We start from the raw sequence: 26,736 nt of genomic DNA on the forward strand, positions 1-26,736 counted from the left end.
GATTTCCGGGATAAAACCTATCCTATGTCCTTTCTCGGGTATCAAAATATCTCTATACCAAATTTCATGCAAATTGCTTCAGTAGTTAAGGCGTGATTGAGTAACAGACAGACAGACAGAGTTACTTTCGCATTTATAATATTGTTTCTATAGTATTTATTGTATTTAGCTTCGTGCTCTCTGGCGAACGACCGCGGTACGTGCAGGAACTTCTCTGTACAGTACTATTACGACATGACGTACGGTGACTGTCTGCGCTTCTGGTACGGAGGCTGCGAGGGCAACGGCAACCGGTTCAATAGTCAGGATGAGTGCGAGGCTGTGTGCGTGCACCCATCGCCCAAAGGTCATTAAATATATCAACAATTTTCCACTTATTAACCTATTCTATATTTTATACTAGCTGCTCCACGCGGTTTCACCCCCGTGGCTCCACTCCTGTTGGGCGTAGCGTGATGATATATAGCCTATAACCTTCCTCGGTAAATGAGCTATCTAAAATCGAAAGAATTTTACAAATCGGGTCAGTAGTTCCCGAGATTAGTGCGTTCAAACAAACAAACAAACTCTTCAGCTTTATAATATTAGTATAGTTTATGATTAGTTTGTATGTACTTATGTTTGCTTTATGTATGTCTATTTTGTACATTTTATTAATGTGTAACAACTATGTATTGCATCTAATATGTGGTATTGTCTTATTTTTGCTCACCCACAATGTATTGTTATATTTCCTCTGATTGTTGAGTTGCCTGGTAAAGATCGCTACCTAGCGATAAGGCCACCCTTCGCTGTTTCTATTAAGTCTTGTCTTTGTTTTATGTATTTTCAAAGCAATAAAGCATTTTCATTCATTCATTCATATATTCTACTAGCTGCTCCGCGCGGTTTCACCCCCGTGGCTCCACTCCTGTTGCCCGTAGCGTGATGAAATATATACCGAAAGAATTTTTCAAATCGGACCAGTAGTTCCCGAGATTAGTGCGTTCAAACAAACAAACAAACAAACTCTTCAGCTTTATAATATTAGTATAGATTAAGTAATATATCAATACTGCAATGAACAACTTCACATTAAACAAGTCGTTTTCGGTTTCTCAACTTGATATAGCGTTAGAATGGTACCTCATGAACATTTTTGAGGACTATTGGTGGTTATAAAATGTAGAACATTATAATATTATGCTTTGTAATAGAAAATCTGTTTGTTATCAAACAGATTTACCAAAAATAGCTGGTTTGTTTTAATTATATTTTACAGAAGTTTTTGTAAGAAATATTCTTTAGAATCGATTTCGAGGTTTTTATCTAATAAACTAAATTTTTATTTTTATAATATTACTAGCTTGCCGCTCGCGGCTTCGCCCGCTTTCTCTAAAACGATTTGAGATTTAAACTATCCTATCTCTCAAGTTGGATCGAACTGCACATGGTGTGCGAATTTTATTATAATCGGTTAAGTGGTTTAAGAGTCCATTGAAGACAAACATTGTGATACGAGATTTATATACATTAAGATATAGTTCATAATATTATTTTAAAATTACAGACGCATGTAACTTGCCCAAGGTGAAGGGTGGTTGCCAAGGCTACTTCGTGCGTTGGTACTATGACTCTGCGCGGGAGCAGTGCTCGCAGTTCGTCTTCGGCGGTTGCCTCGGCAACGCCAACAACTTCGAGTCGCTGGAGCTCTGTCAACAACATTGTGAACCTGAGAAGACTGAGGGTAATTTATGTAGAAATAATAATTACTTAATTAAATACAGTAGGGCCTCAACATGTTATACTCCAGTATAATAAGTCATTTATACAGATTTCAACCTCATCGGTTACTCTTCACACTTCTCCTAGTTATTGTATAGGATAAGGTTAATTTTCATATTATTGCAACTTATTGCATATTAAAAAAATGTTGATGTATTTTTATTGACTTATATTCAAATAGTAATGCTCAAATACGAATATATCGTTTGTTAGAAAACTCTGCCTAATACACGCGTAAGCAGAGTTTTGCTTCGGACACTTTTTGATAATGATTGGGAGTCTACTTGTTTATGGTTTTAGACCAATGCAACCAACCGATATCGCGCGGGTCGTGCGCGGGCAACTTCCTGCGCTGGGGCTACGACGCGGGCTCGCGGCGCTGCTCCCAGTTTATCTGGGGCGGCTGCGAGGGCAACGCCAACCGGTTCGGCTCCGAGGCCGCCTGCCTGCAGCGCTGCAACCCGCCCGGCGCTCCGCAGAGTGAGACACTTAACAGTCTTATGCCCCTTTTCACCAACAAACCGTAAAATTTAAGTGTCACCTAAATCAATTTAGGGGATACCTAACGTAAAATTTGCTTTCACCGACAGATAAGTATCACCTAAATCGTTAGGTTTGGTAGTGATTTAAAGGGTCCCTTAAACTAAGGAACCCTTACTTAGGACACTGTTTAGGGGTTATTGGTGAAATCGGGCATTAGACACAAGCGCGGATCCAGGGGGGGGGGTCATGGGGTCATGACCCCCCCCTGGGCTAGGTCCACGACCTAAGTGGACCACTAATTTAATATTATCTTTTTTAAATTTACAACTTAATACTGTTCAGCATGATGTTTTTATTGACTTTTGAGACATAAAAGTAATATAAAACAATTAGGTAAATCAATTACAAACGGAAGAGAATATAACAAAAATTAGAGGAAAAGTTAATTAGGGTCGACCTGTGGTCGTGATTCAAGAGCAAAAAACAGGTTTATCGATTTTTGAAAAAACCTATAACTGCGGAATAAAGTTATAGTAGGTTATTAATTTTTTTACTACAACTTTTGCACACTTTTCACACAAAACCTCAAATATCGAAATATCCCAGTTCGTGGATAAGACATAAAACAATAGAAAATTACGACAAAAAATCGGCCAAGTGTGAGTCGGACTCGCGCACCGAGGGCTCCGAGCAAACCTATTTTTTTAATAGGTTGTATCTTACAATTTTATTTAAAGGAATTTTTTCTTTATCTTGTGCTATAAGTCGTTGCTTTTATCCAAATTTCAAGACTGTGTTCACGTGAAGTACCTTGTAGGTTTTGATTCCCTTGCAAGTAGTTGCGAGTTACAGAATATGAGGCTCTATTTGCTTTTTCTTCAGATTGCGTTGACATAGAATTTGAATTAAATAACAGATTTAAGTTATTATAGACCTGAGTTCTGATGTGAATATCAATTTAATACATGTAGACGTTCATGAGTAAAGGGATTGTAAGTTTAAAATTATTTAAAAAAATGTATTTTTATTTTATTTAATTAAATAATTAGGGTTTTTGCAGTTATTCCTACATCTGTGCTATAAGACGATACTTTTTAACTCAATTTCAAGACTTTGTGTTTACGGGACAGGGTGCTCCCTGCAGGTATTGATTCCTTTGCTAATGTCGAAATCTTACGGTCTACGGTCCCTTGATGCTGTGAAAAATTCAAACGTATAAGCCAATGCAATCAAAAGATGCAGCTGTAAATGCTGAAATTTTTCGCAAAATTCGACACTCCCTAGGAAATCAAAGCCTACAGGGTAGTTCCCGAGTATCATGAAATGTAGTACAATGTAACATCTTATAACGCAGACTAGCTAGCCCGCGGCTTCGCCCGCTTTGTCTTAACCCTTATAAATGATATACTATTCCTCTTGAATCACTCTATCTTTAAAAAAAACCGCCTAAAAATTCGTTGCGTAGTTTTAAAGATTTAATCATACAAAGGGACATAGGCACAGAGAAAACGACTTTGTTTACTAATTGCGAAAAACATGAATTTTTACTTAGATTATTATAAAAAAAATATTAAAAAAAATTTTAAACTTACAACCCTGTTACTCATGAACGCTTACATGTTTAGTGTAGCTGTGTGTAGGGAGATGAAATTAAAGATAGCGGCCAATTAAATTTTATATTTCTTCTAAATTACACAAAAATATATTATTTATATATTCAGTAACTACAAAACGTGGGTCGGTGGCGCGAGCTATGGGACAACTGAGGGGCGACGCTATGTGACTGTGCGACGCGGCCGAAAATCCTGCGTCAGCACAGCACCTACAATATTCCCCCCTTTTCAAAAAAAAATGTGGAACATTTTTAAACAAAATCAAATTAAATTATCTTTATTTAGATTACTAACTCGCAACAACGAACCCTAACAATTCTGCTGACAGACAAAAAATAACAATGTGAAACATAATACAAGATTAGTTCAGGAGTCGGTGAAACATTTTTATAAACACACGAACATTTATTTTAAAAAAGATACTTAACATAATATAAAAATTACTAGTCTGCAGCCATGGTGTTTGATATAACGTTATGATGTCCTCTCTTGGCATCATTGCGGCCATTTGCCAACAATACAATCTAATAAAGTCCTACGATCGAACAACATAACATTACATACACACAAACATTATAATGTAAAGTAACATTATTAATAAAAAAAATACGCAATGTATAATATTAAGGTATCATGCACCTTGTACATTAACATGCAAATAAAATCATTCACAATTAATACGAAAATATAATTAAAATTTGTTCCCGTCTCTTACACTATGACGATAGATACAATAACAATGCAATATATGAAACGTCATGATATTAAAATTTTAATAACACACAAAGAAATATAACTTACATGTTTGTTAATACACAACTTTATTTAATTCTCGTGTTCTTTCCACCTTGATTTCAGGAACAGATAAACTAGTAGTACTCATAACTTCTTTTTTAAACCAATTACTAGCAACTTTAATACACTGTTGTTTCAAAACACAACAAACAAAAATAGTTAATATAACTGCAATGAAAATTATTATGATTCCAAATATATTAATTTTATTTTCCAGCTTTGAAACATTGGAAATACTTTCGTTAATGACAACACTTTCCTTGGTTTGATTTAATCCCATAGTAAAATTGTAAAATATTGTATATAGAAAAATAATTGTATAAAATGTATATATTTAGTTGTATATAGTTTGAAAATAAAAATGTTGAATAAAATATTTAAATATAACCATTCTTTAAATTCAAAGAATTACGTGACCTAAAACAACAACATACAATTTGCAACTTTGCATGGTTGCAATAACAATGGCTATGTACATGATTAAAACATAAATTTACTTGGCGTTTTTCGTATTCGCCCTGATCGTGTAACATAATTTTTACAGCTGGATTTGTCTGTCTCAAACGTTACCTTTTTAATTACCTTTTTTGTATGTAGCGAATCATTAATTTTACTATCACTCATATTAACAGACTTACCTGTGAACTTAGTCACAATATTATTATCATCAGGTAAAACGTATGCAGGTTTTAACCTATCTACTGAAACGTTAAGTTGTCTGTCCATTAATTGAATTTTAAAAGTTTTATCCTTTCTACTAATGACACGATATGGCCCATCATACGGCGGTTGTAATGGTTTCCGTACGGTGTCATTTCTTAAAAATACATATTCGCAATCAATTAAATCTTTATGAATGAACATTTTACACGGTAATTTATTAATTCTAGGTACCGGTTTCATACTGTGTATAATCGACCTCAATTTATCAACATAACTATGTTCGTCACACGGTTTTATATTACTTGTGTCATAAAAATCACCAGGCAGCCTTATATTACTGCCATAAATCATTTGAGCTGCAGTTACGCCTGTGTCTAATTTAACAGTTGTGCGTAACCCTAACAATACTGTTGCTAGTTCATCAACCCATGAATTACAATTTAAACGAGCCATAAGCGCTGCTTTTAAAGATCTATGCCAACGCTCTACTGCACCGTTGCTCTGTGGATGATATGGGGTGGTCCGCAACTTTTGTATTCCCATTAATAACATAAGCTGCTTAAATAAATTACTTTCGAATTGTCGACCTTGGTCACTTGTAAGCCTAAGGGGACAACCGAACCTACAAATCCAACCCTCATACAACACCTTTGCCACAGTCTCCGCAGTAATTTCTTTTAAAGGAAAAGCCTCGGGCCACTTGGTGTACCTATCTATGATTGTTAGACAATATCTAAACCCTTCTGATGAAATTGGCAATGGCCCTACAAGATCAATATGTATATGCTCAAAACGGCTCGAGCCTTGAAAACTTCCTAAATCGGATACAGTATGTTTTGAGACTTTAGCTCTTTGGCACTTAATACATGTTTTAGACCAAATTCCTATATCCTTATTCATTTCTGGCCAAAAATATCTATCTGTTACTAATTTTTTTGTGGCTCTAATACCCGGGTGACTTAAATTATGCACAGCATCAAAAGCTAAACGTCGAAATTGTTTAGGTAAATATGGTCGAATTCTATCTGTGGATGTTTCACAATAAATTTGTTTATTACAATCGAACATTGCAACACGCTTAAGTGTAAATTGACTGTTTACGTTTGACCGGTGTCGCATTTCTGCAAGTTGTTCATCCGTTTCCTGCGCTCGGGCGAGTTCTGCGAAATCTAACACGGTGGGACATGTTATTGTTTCAATTCTCGATAACGTGTCAGCGACTATATTTTCCCTACCTGTTACATGACGAATATCTGTACAAAACTCACTAATAAACATAATTTGCCTAGTTCTTCGAGCAGTTTCCCTATTTGTACCTATTTTACTAAATGCAAAACAAAGTGGTTTATGATCTGTATAAACTATTAATTCGCGCCCTTCAACCATGTTGCGAAAATGAATAATTGATAAATATATCGCTAACAATTCTCTATCATAGGTACTATATTTACGCTGAGCTTCCGTAAGTTTACGTGAAAAATATCCTAAAGGTTGCCAAATATTGTTAATTTTTTGTTGTAAAACTGCACCTATACACGTATCTGAAGCGTCAGTCATAAGAGACAATGGAGAATCTAAGGAAGGATACGTCAACAAAACTGCATTTTTCAAATCGATCTTACATTGTTCAAAATTTTGTTCTGCTAATTTATTCCAATTAATTTTACTTTTGTCTTTCCGTTTCGCACTACCAAGATATTTATTTAACTCTGACTGATGTTCAGCCGAGTGAGGAATATGAGATCTATAAAAATTTAACATGCCTAAAAATCTTCTAAGTTCTTCTATAGTACTAGGCTTAGGAAAATCTAAAATTGCTTTAACCTTGTCTTCGAGCGGCTTAATGCCCTCGGTAGAAACTTCATAACCTAAAAACTCTAATTTTTGCTGACCAAAACTACATTTTGAAAAATTGATAGTTATACCGAATTGATTAAAACGATCAAAAACTTGCTCTAAATGTTCTCTATGCTGACTTTCTGATTCTGAACTGATAATGACGTCATCGATATAAATAAATAAGAAATCTAAACCTTTTAAAACTGTTTCTTGCATGAAACGTTGGAAAGTTTGCGCAGCATTTCGCAAACCAAATGGCATACGCATAAATTCAAATAAACCAAAAGGTGTAATAACTGCTGTCTTTTTTATGTCATTTTCTGCAACAGGCACAGAATTATAGGCTCTATTAATATCTAATTTAGAGAAAATTTTCTTATTACCCAAAATATATGTAAAATCATGTAAACGTGGTACTGGATAACGATCTGGTTTCGTAATTGCATTTAAACGTCTATAATCACCGCAAGGCCTAATATTACCATCTTTTTTGGGAACTATATGTAGTGGACTTGCCCAAGGACTACTACTCGGTCTACAAATCCCTAACTCTTGCATAACAAAAAATTCATTTTTAGCCTTTACGTACCTGTCAGGAGGAAGCTGCCTCGCTCTCGCATGCACCGGCGGTCCTGTCGTCTCGATATAGTGACAAACATCGTGTTTTGGCGTCTCTTTGTAAGAAATAGGTTTAGTTAAATCCGGAAATTTATTCAATAAATCGGAATATGGACATTCCATAATTGTTTTTAAAGTGGGCACAGTAGAATTTGAGATATTTCCCTTAGTACTCAAATTAGTTACTTGATCAATCAATCTACGTCCGTTTAAATCAATTAATAATTTATGATTAGCTAAGAAATCCGCACCAATAATTGGTTGCTTTACATCCGCTAATATAAAAATCCAACGGAACGGTCGTCTCAGACCCAAATCTAGAGACAAAAAATGAATACCATATGTTTTAATTTCCGTTCCATTAGCAGCAAATAATTTATATTTATTACCTTCTGCATAAACCTTACCATACACCACACTACGCGGGATGACGGACACATTTGCACCACTATCAACTAAAAAGTTTAGTCCTGAATTTCTGTCCAAAACACTGAGACGGTTATTTCTGTAGACTCGGTCGCAGGCACCCGTCGCTGGCTGCACCGATGCTAGTTTTCCGCTGGTTTCTCACGCTGACTAGGTTTCCAGTTGCACGGTTTCACACATTTCGTCGCTTTGTTTTTATATTTGTAATGGTATTTACAAAGCCAATTGGGATTATGCCTTTGATTACGTTGAAATCTACCTCTTGACCTGGATCGTGACCTCGTTCTAAAATTTGATGTATTATTTCTTGTTTCCAATCTTCTCAGTCGATTATTTAATTTTTCTATCTCACCAATCAAATTATTTTCTGGACTGTTGCTTAAACTGGACTGTTGAACTGCTGATACCGAGTTTAAGGGTGTCATGCTCTCCATAACTTTATCTGCTATTGATGCCAAAATATCTTCACTTTTACTCTCGGATACGGCTAACACAGCTCTTATTGCCGGCGGTAATAAATTTTGCCATAAAACTAGAAGTGTTTCTGTTGTTACTCGTCCACGCGCCAAATCTTGCATTTTCCTCATTAATTGTGACGGTTTTTGATCACCCAATTCCATTTCGCCAATTAATTTTTTTATTTGTCGATCTTCCGATTCTTCAAAAATTTGTAATAATCTTCTTTTTAACTTTTCATATTTTCCTGTCTCCGGCGGGCTAATTAAAATGTCCGTGACTTGCTCGATGACTTCTGGCGTTAATTTAGAAATTACTATTTGGTATTTCGCTTCATCTGACATTTTCTGTGGCGATAAAACTGCTTCCGTTTGTATAAACCATATTTTCGGCGATTTCTTCCAAAAATCTGGGATGCGGGACGTAATGGAGACTGACGATAAACTTGCAAATTCTTCTTTAACCGGTTCCATGGTGATATTTAATTTTTATATGTACTTTTATGTGTTATTAAATTTTATTTAGTTATTTAAATTTTACCGCTGCCACCGCCCTGTAGTTTCTTCTTGAGTTGTCCGTATATATATTTTTATATTAATTTTGAATATTTATTATTCTCCCTACTACACGCTCACGTCGATATATCACGCCGGTCGAGATCACGTCGGGGTCACCAATTTAGTGTAGCTGTGTGTAGGGAGATGAAATTAAAGATAGCGGCCAATTAAATTTTATATTTCTTCTAAATTACACAAAAATATATTATTTATATTCAGTAACTACAAAACGTGGGTCGGTGGCGCGAGCTATGGGACAACTGAGGGGCGACGCTATGTGACTGTGCGACGCGGCCGAAAATCCTGCGTCAGCACAGCACCTACACATGTATTAAATTGATATTCATGCCAAAAACTCAAGTCTATGTCTATGTCAACGAATCAGAAGATACAGCCGAATGCCGAAAAATTTCGCAAATTTCGACATTCGCAATCGCAAGGGTATCAAAACTCAAAACCTACTAGTTCAGGATACATCGCCCATTTTTGCAAGTGACTACTATCAAGCTGATTTTCCGTTTGTAGCTTTATTTTGATGAGACACCGAATAATTTCGTGTACGAAACTCTCGATTGTGGTAGCTAACAGAGATAGCAAGGATAAAATTTTTTGATTTGATGGTTCTCAAATATTTATTACGCAATTTGTAGGACAATATGTCTGTTGAATTATATAAACATTAACTAAGTGAAAACAAAAAAATCAGCTTGTTAGTAATCATTTATGATGACCTCGTTATCGATACACTTTGGGAAGGGGGACTCTTTGAACCAACCATAGATTTTGTAGGACAAATATTTTTTTCGAATAATTTAGGTAATTATCTTGAGATTGAACAAAAAAAAATTCAGTTAGTAATAAATATTTGAGAACCATCAAATCAAAATTTTTTATCCTTGTTATCTCTGTTAGCTACCACAATCTATACTTTCGTACACGAAATTATTGGGCGTCTCATCAAAATAAAGCTACAAACGGAAAATTAGCTTGATAGTAGTCACTTGCAAAAATGGGCGATGTATCCTGAACTATACAGGGTACTTTCCGTAAACTCAGAATCTTGAAATTCGGTACGAAGTAACATCTTATAGTACAGATACAGGAATAATTGCAAAAAATATATATTTTTAATTAAATATATCTTGAAAAATTTTCAAGTTTGTCTGCCTGTCAAGACCCTTTTTCTCAGGAACGCGTGGAGGTATCAATCTGAAATTTATACCGAATAATCAAATCTACGGTTCCTTAAAGCTGTGAAAAAATCAAACTTATAAGCCAACGCAATCAAAAGATGCAGCCGTTTATGCTGAAAATGAAAATTATCGCAAATTTCGACATTATCGGCAAGGGAATCAAAACCTATATTGTACTACTTCCCGTGAACACAGTCTTGAAATTTGGTTAAAAGCAATGTCAGCACAAATGGAGGAAAAATTGCTAAAACATACATTTCATGCTTATCAACATTCTCAAGTGTCGCCAGGAATCAAAACCTACAGGGTACTTCCCGTGAACACAGAATCTTGATATTAAAAATGTTTGTACGGAACTCTTGGTTCGCGAATCCGACTCGCACTTGACCGTTTTTTTTTTTAATCTACGTATCAATTAAATTATCAAAATAGGTATAGCTTTTGTAAATTGACCACGACTATGTGACCCCCCCCTGGCACTAAAGCTGGATCCGCCCTTGATTAGACATTCCTTTATGTAGAACTTTTCCTTTCTGTGTGTGTTTTGAATGCATGAAATCTAGTAGAAATATATTTTCCTTTTGAATTGGAAACGAAATTTTCATAGGCCAGTACTAAAAAAAGAGTGTGTGTACTTATGTACACGCGTTAGAAGTTATACTTCTTTGGCGTATGGAAAAAAAATACTAGAATATACAACTTGAACATAGTTATCAATTTTCATACAACCTAGAACTACTTAACTTCATGCTGTTAAATTTAGGTGTCGGTGTGCGCGCGCATCGTAAAAATTCACTCTCATCATTTTTCTCCATCGCGCCAAAAGAAGTATAACTTCAAAAATTATATTACTAGCGAGAATTTTGTTTTTGAATATTACATGTAAAATATTAATCTTTCTTATGCTTGGTGTTTCTTGTGTCTTAATAACAATCTGGGTACTATCTTTCAATTTCTTGGTGTTTTGAATGCTCTAATTAATAATATCGTTTGAGGTAACTGGTATTACTAACCCTCCTTCCGCACAGCCGCATGCTCGCTGGCACAAGATGCCGGCAACTGCTTCAAGAAGCAGCCGGCGTGGTCGTTCAGTGTGTCGGAGAACAGATGTGTGCCATTCTATTACTCGGGCTGCGGTGGCAATGACAACCGTTTTGACTCCGAACAGGCCTGCTCTGAATCCTGCCCTAGTGAATATGGTAATTACATGTACATGAACATGTGCTTTTACAGTTCCCGATGTCTTAGCTCATAAGTCTACACAGAACAACATATAGAAACGTTTTCATGGAAACCTCAGAAAGGTAGGAGTGGAATATAATATGTATTTAATTGCACGATATTTCCTTTTTAATGTCACGTGATTTAATAATGTTCTTCACCAAATCTTCGAATGTAAAGGTATGTTAGGTATTATGTTTATTATCGGACGATCAACTTTTATTAACGCTCTGTGGTGTGAGTAAATAATAATAATAATAATTAATACAGTATTGCGATAAATGTTTTGCTTTGCATTGATTTAAATTTAATTGTAAATGGCGTGACTTGGTAATTTACGGAATGCTAAGTAGTTAGAAATAATTATGTCTTCCTCTTAATCTTCTTAACTTTGCATGCTTCTTTCGTTCTTGTCTTAGACTCTTATATGGTTTATTATTTCTTGAGTGTATAGTGAAAATAACTTATCACTATTTCACGTACATATTTACACACATTTATTTACATTTCTACATTTCTAGTACAAGAAATATGCACACTGCCTGCTCTTACTGGTGAATGCGCGGATTATACTCAACGTTGGTTCTTCGATACCGCCAAGAGGAGGTAATATATTTAAAACATTTGTTCAATCTCTGCATCTTAATTCTCTATAATATATAAAATATATAATCTTAATCTTAATACTAAAATAAGAGTTCATTTAAACCCTAGGTGTCGTCAATTCTACTACGGTGGATGTGGAGGTAACGCTAACAACTTCGCCAGCGAGTGGGAGTGCGAGAATCGCTGCTCAGAACAGATCCTCACCACCACTGTGCAACCTGCAACTCATCAGTCAGGTAATATTCTTCATAACTTCGTTAGTGGCTTGAGTAGAGCGTAGATCTGATTTATATGTACCTATGTCAAAAATGTAATGTATTTAAATTGTTGTAAGCTGTCGCCGTATCTTATATTATAATCTACACGTAACAGTTTAAATTCACCTCGTTTATAACGTCTCGCCATATCTTAAGTATTACCACAGCTATTACTACTTATAATCAGTGCTCATTAAACGAAATCATCACCATAAAATTTTGAATCACTATTCAGAATACGAAACAGGTTTCACGTGCACACTATCTGGCCACACACTGCTCTATTCGCGCGATTAATCGCGACGCTCCTCATTTCGCACTTGTATTGCCGGTCCTTTGACTCGCGCTCAAATACCGAAAAAATAGGGAGCAGTGAGCAGGACGATGAGCACGATGAGTGGCATGACGAGTAATGTGGCCACACTATGTGTCTGCTTACTTTTCTCGTTACTTCCCATACCACTCATCGAGTGTGTGTTAGTTACATAATATACTAAAATAAATAAAAAGTTTGGAAAATCCAAAAGTGCACGCCTCATAATCTCATCCTTTACAATAAAATTGATTATTTATAAAGGTGTATATATAATATAAGTATGTAGATACACTTGTTCTCATGTGCCAATGCTCTTGTACTGTTTAAAAACAGTTGGAAAAGTAAAGAAAGCGGTACCGTAATAATTGAGCTATTTTTCTTGTGGCCCCACCTAGATGTGAAACTGCGCAGGTTTAAGGGACTGACTACCAACTTATTTTTTTAAACCTTGGCTTATAGTATAAAGAATCGAGTTTATAATGGTGAATTTTGAGTACACTATAAATATAAAAAAAGTCGATATTTTTTTTGTTTATTTAATAACAAACCACATCGAATCAGACCCTGAAAAATGAAAGGGTTCTATTCCTGAGCGTACTCAAGCGTAAGAGAAAAAAAAAAGACTCGATTAGTAAAGTATTTTGGTCGCTATCGTGTTAACAAGAAAATCCTCCACACATACAGACACACGGACGTCCAAGACAGAACTTTTTTAAACTGTTTTTTAACTAGTTTAAATAACAAAAATGACATCAAAAATATCATGAATGTTAAAAATAGTGTTTTTTCTTAATATGTGTGTGTATGTATTATCTTACAAGTGCAATGTATGATACATAAAGACATTTTAAGTTTGAAAAATCAGATGTTTTGCGCGAAGTGACAGTAGTACCCACCTCAACGCTTCGCTTATGAGGCGTGCAATATGATCACGTTCCCCAGAGTTCTGTTTCCTGGAGCTGGACCCGGGCCCGTGCACGCAGCTGGAGGCGCGCTGGGGCTACTCTGCGGCGCGCGGCGCCTGCCTGCCCTTCCAGTACGGCGGCTGCGGCGGCAACCGGAACAACTTCCCCAGCCTCCAGTACTGCCAGTACTACTGTGCGACTACGCAAGGTTCGTGTTATGCAGTAATGTGATGATTTCTTGAAGTGAAACTTCTTTATCGGGGTTGGAAAAAAATTTAGTATAACATTTTTTCGTTAGCCGTGACATTTTTCCCTTACGCGCCATCTTTTTCTTATCCCTACCACGCTTGATTCGACGTATTCCTGTAAAGTGGCATATAATAAATTTTGTTTTGAAAAATAAGGTCATAAAGAAGTTTCACTTCTTACGTGTGTACATTAGTACACGCACAAAATTTTTTTCGTATTGAAGCGTTGTAAACTCCTCGTTCCAGCTTTTCGGGACGTCCACTGCTGGACATAAGAAACCAAAGATAAATGTAACTAAACCATCTTATTCATTTAGATTTATATACTGCAGTTTTATTAGCCAATGTCTATTTAGGTAACAAATACGAATTTCTAAAGTTTTACTTGCGTTTTATTTTAGGGAATTATTAAGTAGGTAGAAATGAAAGCCTTTTCAAGGATTTAAAACGTGATTTATTCCAATTTATAGAGCTTATATAATAATTAATTGCAGACGTTTGCCAATTACCAATGATGTCGGGTCCATGCGAAGGCTCACAGATGCGTTGGTTCTACGATGCTGCGTCTGACTCCTGTAGCCAGTTCACTTATGGTGGCTGCGAGGGCAACGATAATAGGCGAGTCTATATAACTTTTCCCTTATTGTTACTTATTCAGTAAAAAGTAGCAATGAGACATATTTCTAACTTGTTTCTAAAAAGAAATAGTGACATGGTAAACTAAAAATAACACACATCTCCTATAATCACTATATTTTTGTGTGTATGTTTGAAAGTTTAATCACCACATGGCTTTACAGCAACTAACACCTCAACGTTTTTATTGTCACAGGTTCGAAACTAGAGATGAATGTGAGCGTCGCTGCAGAACTGGCGCAGCACCAAGCACTACAACTGCTGCTCCGGTATGTTTAAAGAAAGATACATCAAAATAACTTAATTTATTTATTTATTTATTTAAACTCTTTATTGTGCTGCCAAAATACAAACAATACAAACAGAACTTATTCTAAAAGAAAAACAGCACAGGAAGAGGCCGTATCATTTAAAAGTATTTTAATTAGGTTTATCCAAAAAGTTTGAAAGTTCGAGTTTAGCGTTATGTGTTGGAAACTTTTACTGTGAGCGGTAATGTTATCGAAATGTTAAGCAAACTAGTTTCTCTTGTCAAACCTTGCCAAACTTAAAAAATACTACAGTCACTATCCTGCTTACTGTTCACCATCTCTCATCTGATTATGATTAATGAGTTTTCCAATATTTTTGGGAGCATTGTTATGTACCTACATATAACACACCTTAATTATAAGAAGATGTATAAGGCCACCCAAGAAGGACTTGTACCTAGTAACGATTGCGACATCGCGCACACCTGCGATTCCAGAGAGTATTACGGCAATCACCACCACCGCGACGCTGTCCCGCCGAAGACGATGAACACTCTTGGTTCCAACATTGAACCGGAGGAACGTAGTTTAAGTTAGATATAATTTAATATGAATTTTTTTTATTAAAAAAAATTATTATTAAGTAAATTTCGTTTTTTTTTGCGCCTTCGCGGGTCGGTCAATATAATTGCATCACAAACTTTGATTGACACGAAAACACACTTGTATCCAAATTAAATCAAGCTTCTTTTCTCAGAGCATACGCAGCGAGTGCGAAGTGCTACCAGAGCTGGAGGAGTGCGAGGAGGCGGGTGATGTGTGGTACCTGAAGCCGGGTGTGGGCTGCGTGGCGCACCGCAACGCGCCGAGCGGCCGCGCGTGCCGACACGTCGCCGCGTGGGACTCGCAGGAGGAGTGCGAACGCTTCTGCGGCTCCTTCCAGGGACTCGGTATGTACTTAGTCTTAGATTTAATGTATTTTGTTTTTTTCTTCCTTTCAGTGATTTGACTTGAATAGTGATTGTTCGCTTATTGATAGTTAAATAATGTGATAGTAGTGTATCGTAAACTTACATTGTCTTTATACGATTAATTTAGCAATTTAGATATTTTGTATTTTTTAAGCTATTGCATAGCTTCTATCGCAGGCCTTGAGCGCGGGGACTGAACCCAGAAATTCCGTAACGAAAAAAACCTCACGCTCCCCACTCCAACGGGCACGGAAGTGTGGCTTGAAGGCAAGCTATGCAATAGCTTTACCGCGGCAGTCCCCAAGTGCTACACGTCTTTTTTCCTACCTTTCTTAATGATTTTACCTACTTGAAGAGTGATTGTTCGTTTATTGATAGTTGGATAATATAAGTTCCATCATGTACGACACGGGTGAGATGTGGACTTATCGATCACGTTATCGGTACCTAAGAAATTGATGTCGCGTCAGTGCATCAATTAAATTGAGCATTTAATTTCGAAATTTAATTTTTTTTTCATAAGGAATTACATCTTTCTCTCTTTCTCTTTTTTCCAAGAACAAGTAAGTTTTCCAGATTAAATAAAATTCGTATTAAAATTCCATATTATTGTACAAATTATTACTTATAAACACTATATTTGAGAAGATTGTTTACAAAGTTGACATTTGTGCCCAGACGTGTGCCGGTACCCCATGGACCCGGGCCCGTGCCGCGAGGCGGTCCCCAAGATATACTACGACGCAGCGAGTGACCGCTGTCTGCCGTTCTCGTACGGCGGCTGCGGCGGCGGACCCAACCGCTTCTCCACTGAGCAGGAGTGCGAGGGCGTGTGCAGACCTAATGCCGGTTTGTACCCTTGATCTTGGATATTAAACGCAAATAACTTGAAAAGAAAAGCGCTATAAGAAAGAATACAACCTGTCATTATAAGTACTAGTAAATACATAATATTATACATAAGACACAAAAACAAAAAAACACACAGCGCCATACGCGCCCTCTTTATCATAATTTATTACGTTTCTTGTGCAACGGAATTTAATTCCCAATTCCCACTATCTTATCAAAGCGATTTTTTTAGTTGCAGTTTTGTAAAGCCTGTTTCAAAAAAGAAATAAAAATCTCAAAAAATACCCGAATCCGCTTGCTGTTTATACAGCTAGAGTAAATGCCGTCTATGTCTTATAGTCAGAAATTTTCCAAATACATATTTGTAAATAGCATTGAATATGTAATTATCTACTGTTTAGATCCATGCCAGCTTGAGGCCGAGCCGGGCAACTGCTTGGGCAACGAGCAAATGTGGTACTACGATATGTACAGGAAGCAGTGCTTGCAGTTCTCTTACAGCGGATGCAATGGAAATGAAAATAGGTACAACTTACACATTTTTCTGATTCATGATCAACTTAAAGATTTTCAATAAAATGAAATGAAATCTAACCTGAACAAAAATAAATAGATTTTAAGAAGCCTTTCGACTTGAGGTTTTCGCCTTATTTGCTTTTCATAAAGTAACTAGCCAGATGGGCCGCGCCAGATGGTTTTTCTATGGTTCTAGGATAATTCTCCATGAACCATATTTTAATATATCTAATAATATGAATTTGCTGACAGATTCGCGACACAAGCTGAATGTGAGAGCCGCTGCTTAGCCACCACACACACGGCCATTCCGATTACGAATGCGACTACAACAACGACCACGACCACGACTACGACCACGACCATGGCTCCAACTCCACCTGGATCTTTAGAAAACAGATTCGTTAGTATACTGACTTAGTACCTACTGTATTATTTGACTTAATAATTTAGTACGTGACATTCATTTGGTTGCATTTTTTGGTTATGTTTTAAAATAATATATTATAGAATACCTATGTTTAAAACCTTTACTATCCATATGTACTAATGAATTATATACAAAATGTCTAAAAATTATGATATAGGTATTTACATTTTAAAGTTGGTTGAAGGACGAATCGCAGTATTCTAATTTTTTATTTATACATTTTGTAAATTATCTGCTAATTAGTTATTTCATTTACTTAAGTGTAATCTATCGCGTTGTTTTTTTAAATGGCAATAAATTTCTTTTTTTCTTATTAAACTAAAAAATGACTACAAACAGAACGACGAGTGCAGTACGCCCGCGTCGCTAGCGCCGTGCGGCCGCAACGTGTCCGCGTACTACTTCGACGAGCGCACGCAGGCGTGCGTGGTCGGCGACGTGGGCGCGTGCGGGCTCAGCAACGTGTACCGCTCGGAGGAGGAGTGTGAGCGGCGTTGTGGGGCCTTCCGCGGACTCGGTGAGATGCTTCGATTGTTCATCTATATTCTATACTAATATTATAGAGGAAAACTTTGTTCGTTTGTAATGAATAGGCTCATAAACTACTAGACCGATTTTAAAAATTCTTTCACCATTCGAAAGCTACATTATCCAAGAGTAATATAGGATAGGTTTTATCCCGGAAATTCTACAGGAACGGGAACTATGCGGGTGTTTCTTTGAAACCGCGGGTGGAGCCGCAGGCAGAAAGCTAGTAGTTAATAATCAAATAAATGTTTGTTAGACAATAGTATAACATTTGACTTGGTTATTAAAATTGTATTTATTTTTTGAGAGACTCGTATGTGTTTTCTAAAATGATTGAGTAAACCACACTTTCAGACAAATGTGGATTTTACTTGTAAATTAAGCTCCAACCAAAAATATTTTGAATGAATGTGAAAGGAATTGTTTGCTAAAGGTCGCTATGGATACTAACCTATTAAAGGACCATTTTAATTTCAAAAAATTGCAACTTAATATTCATTCTGCAGACGTGTGCAATTCACACCTCGACCCTGGCCCATGCATTCACGCGATCGACAAAATATACTGGGACCCGACGACGGGCCGCTGCCTGCCCTTCGCGTACGGTGGCTGCCTTGGAGGACCCAACCGCTTCTCCTCCTACGAGGAGTGCCAGGAGGTCTGCGGGGACTCCGGACCAGGTATGTTCTATTTACCACTTTTTAGAAAGCTCCTTAGCTTATGTCAAGTCAAAAAAACTAGCTAACATTAAATTTATACATAACAGTGCTAATACAACTAAAGCAGTTTGGAAAGTTATAAAAAATGAAGTTGTTAATCAAAAAACCATAGATTTCATAGATAAAATAACATACAACAATATTACAATTACAGACCCTACACATATTGCAAATACTTTTAATACACATTATATAAATTCAGTTTCAACCATTACAAATGACAATTTTATGAGGTATAAAAGTAATATTAGTTTCAATGCGAATACTATGTTTCTAAATCCCATGACGACTGATGAAGTAAAGATAATAGTAAATTCTTTGAAATCGACTGGCTCTGTGGGTTATGATGGATTAAATACTAAAGTGATAAAGTCATGTATCGCTGAAATTTTAGATGTTCTCACCTATCTTATAAACGCCTCCTTTTTGTTGGGGATTTTTCCAGAGGCTCTAAAAAAATCGATAGTAAAGCCGTTATTTAAGAAAGGAAACAAACATGACGTAAATAACTATCGTCCTATTACCTTGGTACCCATTCTATCAAAAATATTTGAAAAGTGTATGCATAAAAGGTTGATTAATTTTTGCAATAAATTCAATATTATTGTTAAGGATCAGAATGCGTTTCAGAAAAATAAATCAACCACTTTGGCTATATACTCCCTGATGGATGAAGTTTTAGGTAGCGTAAATCAAAACAAACTAACTACAGCTCTTTTCCTTGACCTATCCAAAGCGTTCGACTTCGTGTCACACTTTAAACTATTAAAAAAATTAGAATTGTATGGTATAAGGGGGCAAACGCTACACTGGATAACATCTTACCTTCAAAATAGGCAGCAGTGTGTAGTAGTTTCTAAAGTAAATAAAGACGATGAAATAACGCATTATTTTTCAAACTATGAAATAATAAAATATGGCGTACCACAAGGCAGTGTCCTTGGCCCCATTCTTTTTGTATTATACGTAAATGACATAGTAAATGTAACAAATCACAAGTGCATTTTATTTGCTGACGACATTTCTTTAATTGTAACTTCTGACAAAAATAATATTCATGACCACATAAATGACATTAATTATAGTATTGACAACATAATAAAATGGCTTGACAGTAATGATTTAAAAATAAATCTGGACAAATCAAAATATTTACAATTTAATAAATTAAACTTTGACATTCCTAAAATTGAATCAAACAATGATATAAAGTTTCTAGGTGTAACAATAGATACTAATATAGACTGGAAATTACACATAGAAAATGTTTGTAGTCGATTAAATAAATTTGTTTTTGCATTAAGGCAAGTAAGAAGTGTTACAAACGTAAAAACCGCACTTATTTCTTATCATGCTTATGTGGAATCTGTTTTACGTTATGGACTTGTTATTTGGGGTAATAGTACTGATATAATAAGAGCATTTCTGGCTCAAAAGAGATGTATACGGGCTTTATATGGTATGAGGTCGGACCAGTCATGCAAACCGATATTTAAAAAACATTGTCTGCTGCCTTTACCATCTCTTTACATTTATGAGATGTGCGTGTTTGTGACTAAACATATGTACCTATACAAAAAAGCAAGTGATTTAAATAGCCGTAGTCGCAGAGATGCAAATAAATTAATTTTAAAAGATAATCCTCGACTAAAAAAATATAATAAAAATTGTCTTTGTATGAGTGTAATAATATATAATAAGGTACAAACTAAATTAAAAAACTTAGACTCTAAATTATTTCTAAAAAAACTTAACGAATGGCTTCAACAGAAATGTTTTTATAGTGTTAAGGAATTTTTGGACTCATGATTGTATATTTGTTTCTTGATTTTTATGATGTATGTTAGGTATAATAAATTTGGAAATTTTTATTGTATAATGAATAATGTGAATGAATGACAAATTAATTGGATACTTTGAATATAGATATTATGTAATAAAATAATTTTGCACGCTGTTAAATAACGGCTAAACATGCTGTAACATTATATTGTAAGTTATAACACCTTAAAATACCATGTTTAAATGCAAATAAAGGATTTATTATTATTATTATTATGTTTCTCTCCATAATACACGGGTACCACCAGAAGGAAGGTACCCGGTCCTTTGGGAGGCTTACGTGGGGACACAGGTCCAACACGCAGAGGCCCTTTAGAGAATTTTAATGTGTTGTAGGACACCAGCCGCAGCCTGCCCATGACTGCACTATAGAGATACAGTCCTGGGCAGTCCGCGGCCGATGCAGGACTATTGTAAAATATGGGAATTAAAAATCTGGGTTATGGAAGGAGGTGTTTAGTGGATCGGTAGGTTGGGTCTATGGGGACTATGGACGTCTGCCTTTTCAATATTAAAAATTGAAAGTGATGGCAGACGGTGACTCGCCAGCTCGGTCGATGGGCTCCCAAAAAGGTTACCGAAAATGGCAACAAGGGGGCAACATCAGCTGAGCGGCTAGGGGTGTAGAGAGGTGCGGCACCGGTTTCACCATCGCGGGCCCGCAGGCCCGGAGCGGGTTTCCCCGCTATTACGCCATTAGACACTTCCACCCCCGAGCATATAGCTCTGGCGGCTCCACTCTGGACGGCCAACAAAGGCAAGCCAGAGGTGGGGGATCCTGAACCTCGTCATTGTTCACTCCGAACTGCCACCGGGACAGCCCAGAGGTGAGGACAGGGACCTCCCCCGGGAGCGCTCGGTTCCCGCGGGGTCGCTACTCCCCGACACCTCGCCACAAGGTGCCCTGCGGGGTGACTGACTGCACGGCTGGGATATCTATTGTAGATATGCCAACCGGGGGCGATGGGGTCGTCACATCCCTACGCCTTTATTATTATTATTATTATGCTAGCAGTCAGCAGATAGTTATATGACCACTTAATGCTTGAACTTGGGAAAGTAATGGTAGAGTAGAAGAGCAGTTTTGCATAATTACATCCAACTATACCTTTATAATCATAATGACTATGCTTTAATGGATAGCAATACTAGAGATACTATCTGATTATAATGTTATTAATTCTGCTACAAATGCCAATTTTAGCCTGGTTAGAAAAATAAGATGCACTTTTATAAGCAACAGTCTGCTAATTACCATATTTAAACGGTGGGAAATATATCATTAACACAAGCTGTTCCCAATCCGAGTGTTAGTTCTAGAAATATAACATATTAATAAACAAATGACTCAAATTTAGTAAATCGGTAGAATTGCATCTAATTGGCATATCCACTAATCCCGAAGCTGGTGGTATTAAGGAAGTTTGGAATACTAACATATAATATCCAGTTGTAATAAGGGAGTTAGGCATAGACTAACATAATATAGAGTAGGATAAGGCTTGTGTACTAACGTGCCGGTCGCGGGTAGAGCGCGCGTGCCTCGAGGCGGTGTCGTCTGGCGCGGCGTGCGCGCGGGGCGGGGGGGCGCAGCGCCGCTGGCACTACCGCGCCGGAGACTGTGTCGCGTTCGTGTTCGCGGGCTGCGGCGGCACCGCCAACAACTTCCGCTCCTACGAGGAGTGCGTCCGCCGCTGTATACCGCCACTCGGTACTGACGCACCACGCTCGCTGCGCTGACATGCTATCGGACGCCACTTTATCGCTTTCTTTTGTTTTACAGTTATCACATGAAATAACTAGCATACCTACATTGTTTTATGTTTGAGCTGTTTTGTATCTAGCGGATTAATGCTCAAACTAGACTTCCATTTGTAATACAAATACGGAAGGCAGGCAACAACCGGACATACGAAATATACCAATAAATATACCAAATATACCAATAAAATAAAAACGGCACACGTGTGAAATAATATAAATAAATACCTACGAACTCTATAATTTAAAATAAAGCACCTACCTATAAGTATTTAAGTTTCGAGAGATAAATGTAGCGTCCGATAAAAACAATATAAGAATACGCTGACGTAGACGTACCTACCTGCTTTTAGATGATTTGGAGAATAATTTTTCTGATATTAAATAAACATTTACTTATATTAAACTATTAATTCATTCATTCACATTTAAAATATATGTACGTCAGTGAATTCGAAGACAAAAAAAACTAAACATGCATGAATTTAAGCTTATGTTGAGTTAATAATATGTTTCAACATCAAAAATTGCCAGTATGTTGATCATGATACAATTTTATTTTATGCTTCGCACTGCTTTTAACCCTTATAGTCTAACCAACTAAATATTTACCTAGTAAATTATTCAAAATTTCTAAGTATCGTGAATGGGAAGCGGTCAATGTGGCCAATACACATTAATTAATTGTTGGCATGAATACATACCATATTTCGAATTTGTTGGACATTGTTATTTGTAATTTACTTCTGATTTGACTGTTAATGTTGTAAATTATGATCGATATTTATATGTATAGTTGTTGTGGTCATGAATTGGTTTAACTGTACGTCAAATGTATTGCTATGCGTAACGTTGTTCTGTGTAAAGTACCGAAAATACTTCATTATTAAAAACATTATATTCGCAACGCAGAGAACAACGAAGTTGTGCCAGTCGACTGTTCCGAGGCTCTCGCGTCATGTACGTTCCTACGCTGCGAGTTCGGTGTGCAGCGGTCGCGTGACGCGTCCGGCTGCGAGCGCTGCTCGTGCGTCACGCGCGAGGCGAACTGCGCGCCACTGCGGCAGGAGTGCGACACGCTGCAGTGCGCGTATGGCATCGACTGGTACGCTGATGCTGATGGCTGCACGAGGTTAGTCACGAACAAAATTTTCATGTATAGTGTTGCTGGTATGGTGTTCTGGCTGCTGGTTTCTTTGAATTGTTGATGATTGATTTGTTTACTTGATGAGATGTAAAATTGATGATATTTCTGACAGATGCCGCTGTTTCGAACATCCTTGCGCAAATAAACAATGTCCTGAGGGAGAACGCTGCGTGGCTTCAACGTACAGAGATCCTATCACACAAGAAGCTGCTTATTCTGCTGACTGCAGAGTCGGTAAGTACACATGCTTTTTTGACATTATAAATTTTGCAAAGCAGTAATAAGTTGTAATTGACTCGACGACAAAGGTACTTCTATAGTCTAATCGAAAACGTGTGTTGTAGAAAACAAGCCAGGTTCATGTCCAGTGGACGTCCCAACCACGGTAACAGAGGGGCCGTGCAGACACGAGTGCAACGACGACGCGGACTGCATCGGCGCGGGCAAGTGCTGCGAGCGCGCGTGCAGCCGCGTGTGCGCGCCGCCCGCCGCGCCCGCGCCCCGCACCGCCACCGCCACCGCCACCGAGATGAGCTACACGCCGCGCACGCCTTACGTACCTGGTGCGTTTTTGTGATATAATGATTGTATTTAGTGCGTAATAGAAAAACTTACTTATTGTTAATTTGTTAGGCTTGTTAGTACAGTCGATAGATGTAGTAACTTATGCACTATTTTCCTTTTGTTTTGAATATTTGCAATCATTGCTTTTCTTATTTATAACATTTTTTTCTATTCATAACAATTCAAATTCATTCAGTTACAGAACAATTTGTTATCTGAAATTTTCTCTTCAACGAAAATAATTATGAAATTTTAAGCCTCATTCCATACTTCAGACGGTTTTATTTATCCCATATAACAAATAATAATAATATTGTGTGTGCAGAGCTGCCGCACGCGCCGGTGGCGAGCGAGCGGGCGGAGCCCGAGGTGCGCGCGGCGGAGGGCGGCACGGCCACGCTGCGCTGTCTGTTCCACGGGAACCCGCCGCCCAAGATCACCTGGCGCCGCGGGGAGATCACGGTATGACATCTTTAAAATGTCTATACACGATTATTTCACAACGGTTTCTATATTTTATTCAGTTTTCAGGGTACCCGAAGAGTCGTGCTAAAAAGCTTATAAATACAGAAATATTTGCTAGCTTTTTAGTATCGATATATCGATATTCCTAGTATTGTGATTAACTGTACTGTAAAATGTGTGTACAAAAGATGTGTGACAAACTTCTGTGAAATTTTCTATCATAAGCTACGATTTCATCACAACGATACTACACAAAAATGTGCAGTGAGATGAAGCACATAATAAACATAGCACAAAATCCACAACCACACTAGCCGGCTTCAGAATTATTACAGAATTGGTCTACTACAGATTTTAAGCGATGTCAGTGAAATTGCTTAAAACAGTATATACCTACGTGGAAGGGCTACAGTGTCACATAATATAGACATAGACTATATACATCATGAATAAAAGGTGTACGGTATTGTCTTATTTTTGATATTCCTTTTTATTGGCGTATTGTTTTGTTAAAGTTAATTATAAATATTTTAATACAAGCTGTAAGGAATCTATATTATGTATGTAAAAATAAAAATAAATAAATAATACGGTTAGCTATCATGTCCCAATTGCGTCAGATCGACGGCGACGTGGGCCGCTACCGGCTGCTGTCGGACGGCGCGCTCGAAGTGGTGTCGCTGTACCGCAACGACTCCGGCGTCTACATCTGCGTCGCGGCCAACTCGCTCGGCGTCGCGCAGCAGGAGGTCTACCTGCATGTTGATGGTGAGTGATTTATTGTAATGCATTCGACTGCGGTTTAGATTTACGTAGATTGGAGCGATGGTACTGTTTGGTGGCAGTTTGGAACGTTAATTAACACACTTATGATTTAATCTGCTCTCATATATTAAAACGATATCAATATTTTTCTAAATCAGCGATCCATTTGTCTTAATTTTGATGTATTAGAAATTATTATGTCCATTTAGGTACATAAACTAATCAGTATCATTGCTTTTTATGCGCACGGGTTTTGGTTTCTTTGCACAATTTCTTTTCTTTACTTTCCTATCTCATAACTTTCAATTTCCAATTTTATTTAGTTCCGAACGGCAGATGTCACAATGAGCAATAACGTTATCTTCGTACAATACTCTGCTAATGGTCGGTGCAGTGCGCCTAACGACTCGCGTGCTAACAACCTTTAATGACATAATATTGTTGATAAAATACCAATGGCAAAATGTTGCAACTCTAAAATTTATAGAAATATAAATGAAAAATGTTTCAAATATCATGTTGTACCAAAAGTTTATACAAAAACAACTGTACTCTACAGTGTGTCTCTACATTGTGGATGACGAGGTGAGGACAGAAAATATGAATGATATTATTAGGTATAAAACCTCGATCGATTACTCTGAAGTGGAATTGATTATTTCCGAAATACCTCACGCAATTTGCTAGTCCACTATACAAGAGTTAAGTCTGATAGAAGCAATTTATAAAAAGAAAAAGCTAACATATTCCTACAATAGCAAAACAGATGTTTCTTCATTAATTAATCAACAAATAAGTAATAACAATCTGCATTCAACAGAAACAACTCCGCCAATAGCCCGTTCCCTAAACATTATAACATAAGCCAGATGTTTTATATATAAATAAATTACGGATTTACAAGTTGCAACACTTTGCCAGTAGTGTTTAACATTTGGCGGTGTGTGGTGTGTGTTAGTGACTAGCGCCAGTCGGGTCCGCCCCTTACCGCCGTCACGATGCTCCTTGTGGCACTCACCGTTCTCACGTGCGCGTACGCATCCCAAGGTTGATTAACATGCTTGATTTTTGTTTTGGATTTCCTTTGGTTTTGTAAAAATTGGTTTAATTTAAATCTCTTTTTGCTATAATTAAGTGCTGATAGACCTATGGTAAAAATCGTCGATTTGATATTTCTTTTCGTAATGCAAATATTTTCTTGATTTTACTTTCTGAGTCACCTTTAAAAAGTAATTTTTTTAGCTTTTTTTTCTCTAGTTAACCTTAATTACTTAATACACATTGTGTTATCTTACCTAGGAAATCCAAAACAATCAATTAAGGTGATAA

General features: G+C 37.0%; 2 protein-coding genes across 6 annotated transcripts in view; one reads left to right on the forward strand and one right to left on the reverse strand.

Annotated features, from left to right (window-relative positions):
• LOC123699775 (papilin) overlaps window positions 1-26,736 on the forward strand; it is a 91,789-nt gene that overhangs the window by 60,790 nt on the left and 4,263 nt on the right. For 3 of the 5 annotated variants that reach the window (XM_045646798.1, XM_045646796.1, XM_045646795.1), the window contains exons 27-46: window positions 170-346; window positions 1,550-1,726; window positions 2,065-2,244; window positions 11,436-11,606; window positions 12,150-12,234; window positions 12,343-12,470; window positions 13,750-13,920; window positions 14,455-14,578; window positions 14,793-14,865; window positions 15,605-15,797; window positions 16,497-16,667; window positions 17,072-17,195; window positions 17,439-17,589; window positions 17,956-18,133; window positions 18,651-18,824; window positions 23,379-23,598; window positions 23,726-23,847; window positions 23,958-24,176; window positions 24,503-24,639; window positions 25,263-25,410. In XM_045646798.1, coding sequence (XP_045502754.1) covers window positions 170-346; window positions 1,550-1,726; window positions 2,065-2,244; window positions 11,436-11,606; window positions 12,150-12,234; window positions 12,343-12,470; window positions 13,750-13,920; window positions 14,455-14,578; window positions 14,793-14,865; window positions 15,605-15,797; window positions 16,497-16,667; window positions 17,072-17,195; window positions 17,439-17,589; window positions 17,956-18,133; window positions 18,651-18,824; window positions 23,379-23,598; window positions 23,726-23,847; window positions 23,958-24,176; window positions 24,503-24,639; window positions 25,263-25,410 — 3,123 coding nt within the window. Of the gene's footprint in view, window positions 1-169; window positions 347-1,549; window positions 1,727-2,064; window positions 2,245-11,435; window positions 11,607-12,149; window positions 12,235-12,342; window positions 12,471-13,749; window positions 13,921-14,454; window positions 14,579-14,792; window positions 14,866-15,604; window positions 15,798-16,496; window positions 16,668-17,071; window positions 17,196-17,438; window positions 17,590-17,955; window positions 18,134-18,650; window positions 18,825-22,236; window positions 22,417-23,378; window positions 23,599-23,725; window positions 23,848-23,957; window positions 24,177-24,502; window positions 24,640-25,262; window positions 25,411-26,736 lie in introns of all 5 variants that reach the window. The other 2 variants (XM_045646800.1, XM_045646797.1) reach the window with 2 other exon arrangements.
• On the reverse strand, window positions 7,730-9,261 carry LOC123699789. The gene is made up of 2 exons (XM_045646819.1): window positions 8,183-9,261; window positions 7,730-7,831 (listed from the first exon to the last, which is right to left on the reverse strand). The coding sequence occupies exon 1, from the start codon at window positions 9,128-9,130 to the stop codon at window positions 8,324-8,326; it is 807 nt and encodes a 268-aa protein (XP_045502775.1). The 5' UTR covers window positions 9,131-9,261; the 3' UTR covers window positions 7,730-7,831; window positions 8,183-8,323.

The sequence above is a fragment of the Colias croceus genome, chromosome 18 (assembly GCF_905220415.1).
Source record: "Colias croceus chromosome 18, ilColCroc2.1".
Lineage (NCBI taxonomy): Eukaryota > Metazoa > Arthropoda > Insecta > Lepidoptera > Pieridae > Colias > Colias croceus.

Excerpts from the sequence above, each read along its gene's own strand:
- LOC123699789 (XM_045646819.1), bottom strand. The coding sequence starts at position 9,130 with ATGGAACCGGTTAAAGAAGAATTTGCAAGTTTATCGTCAGTCTCCATT.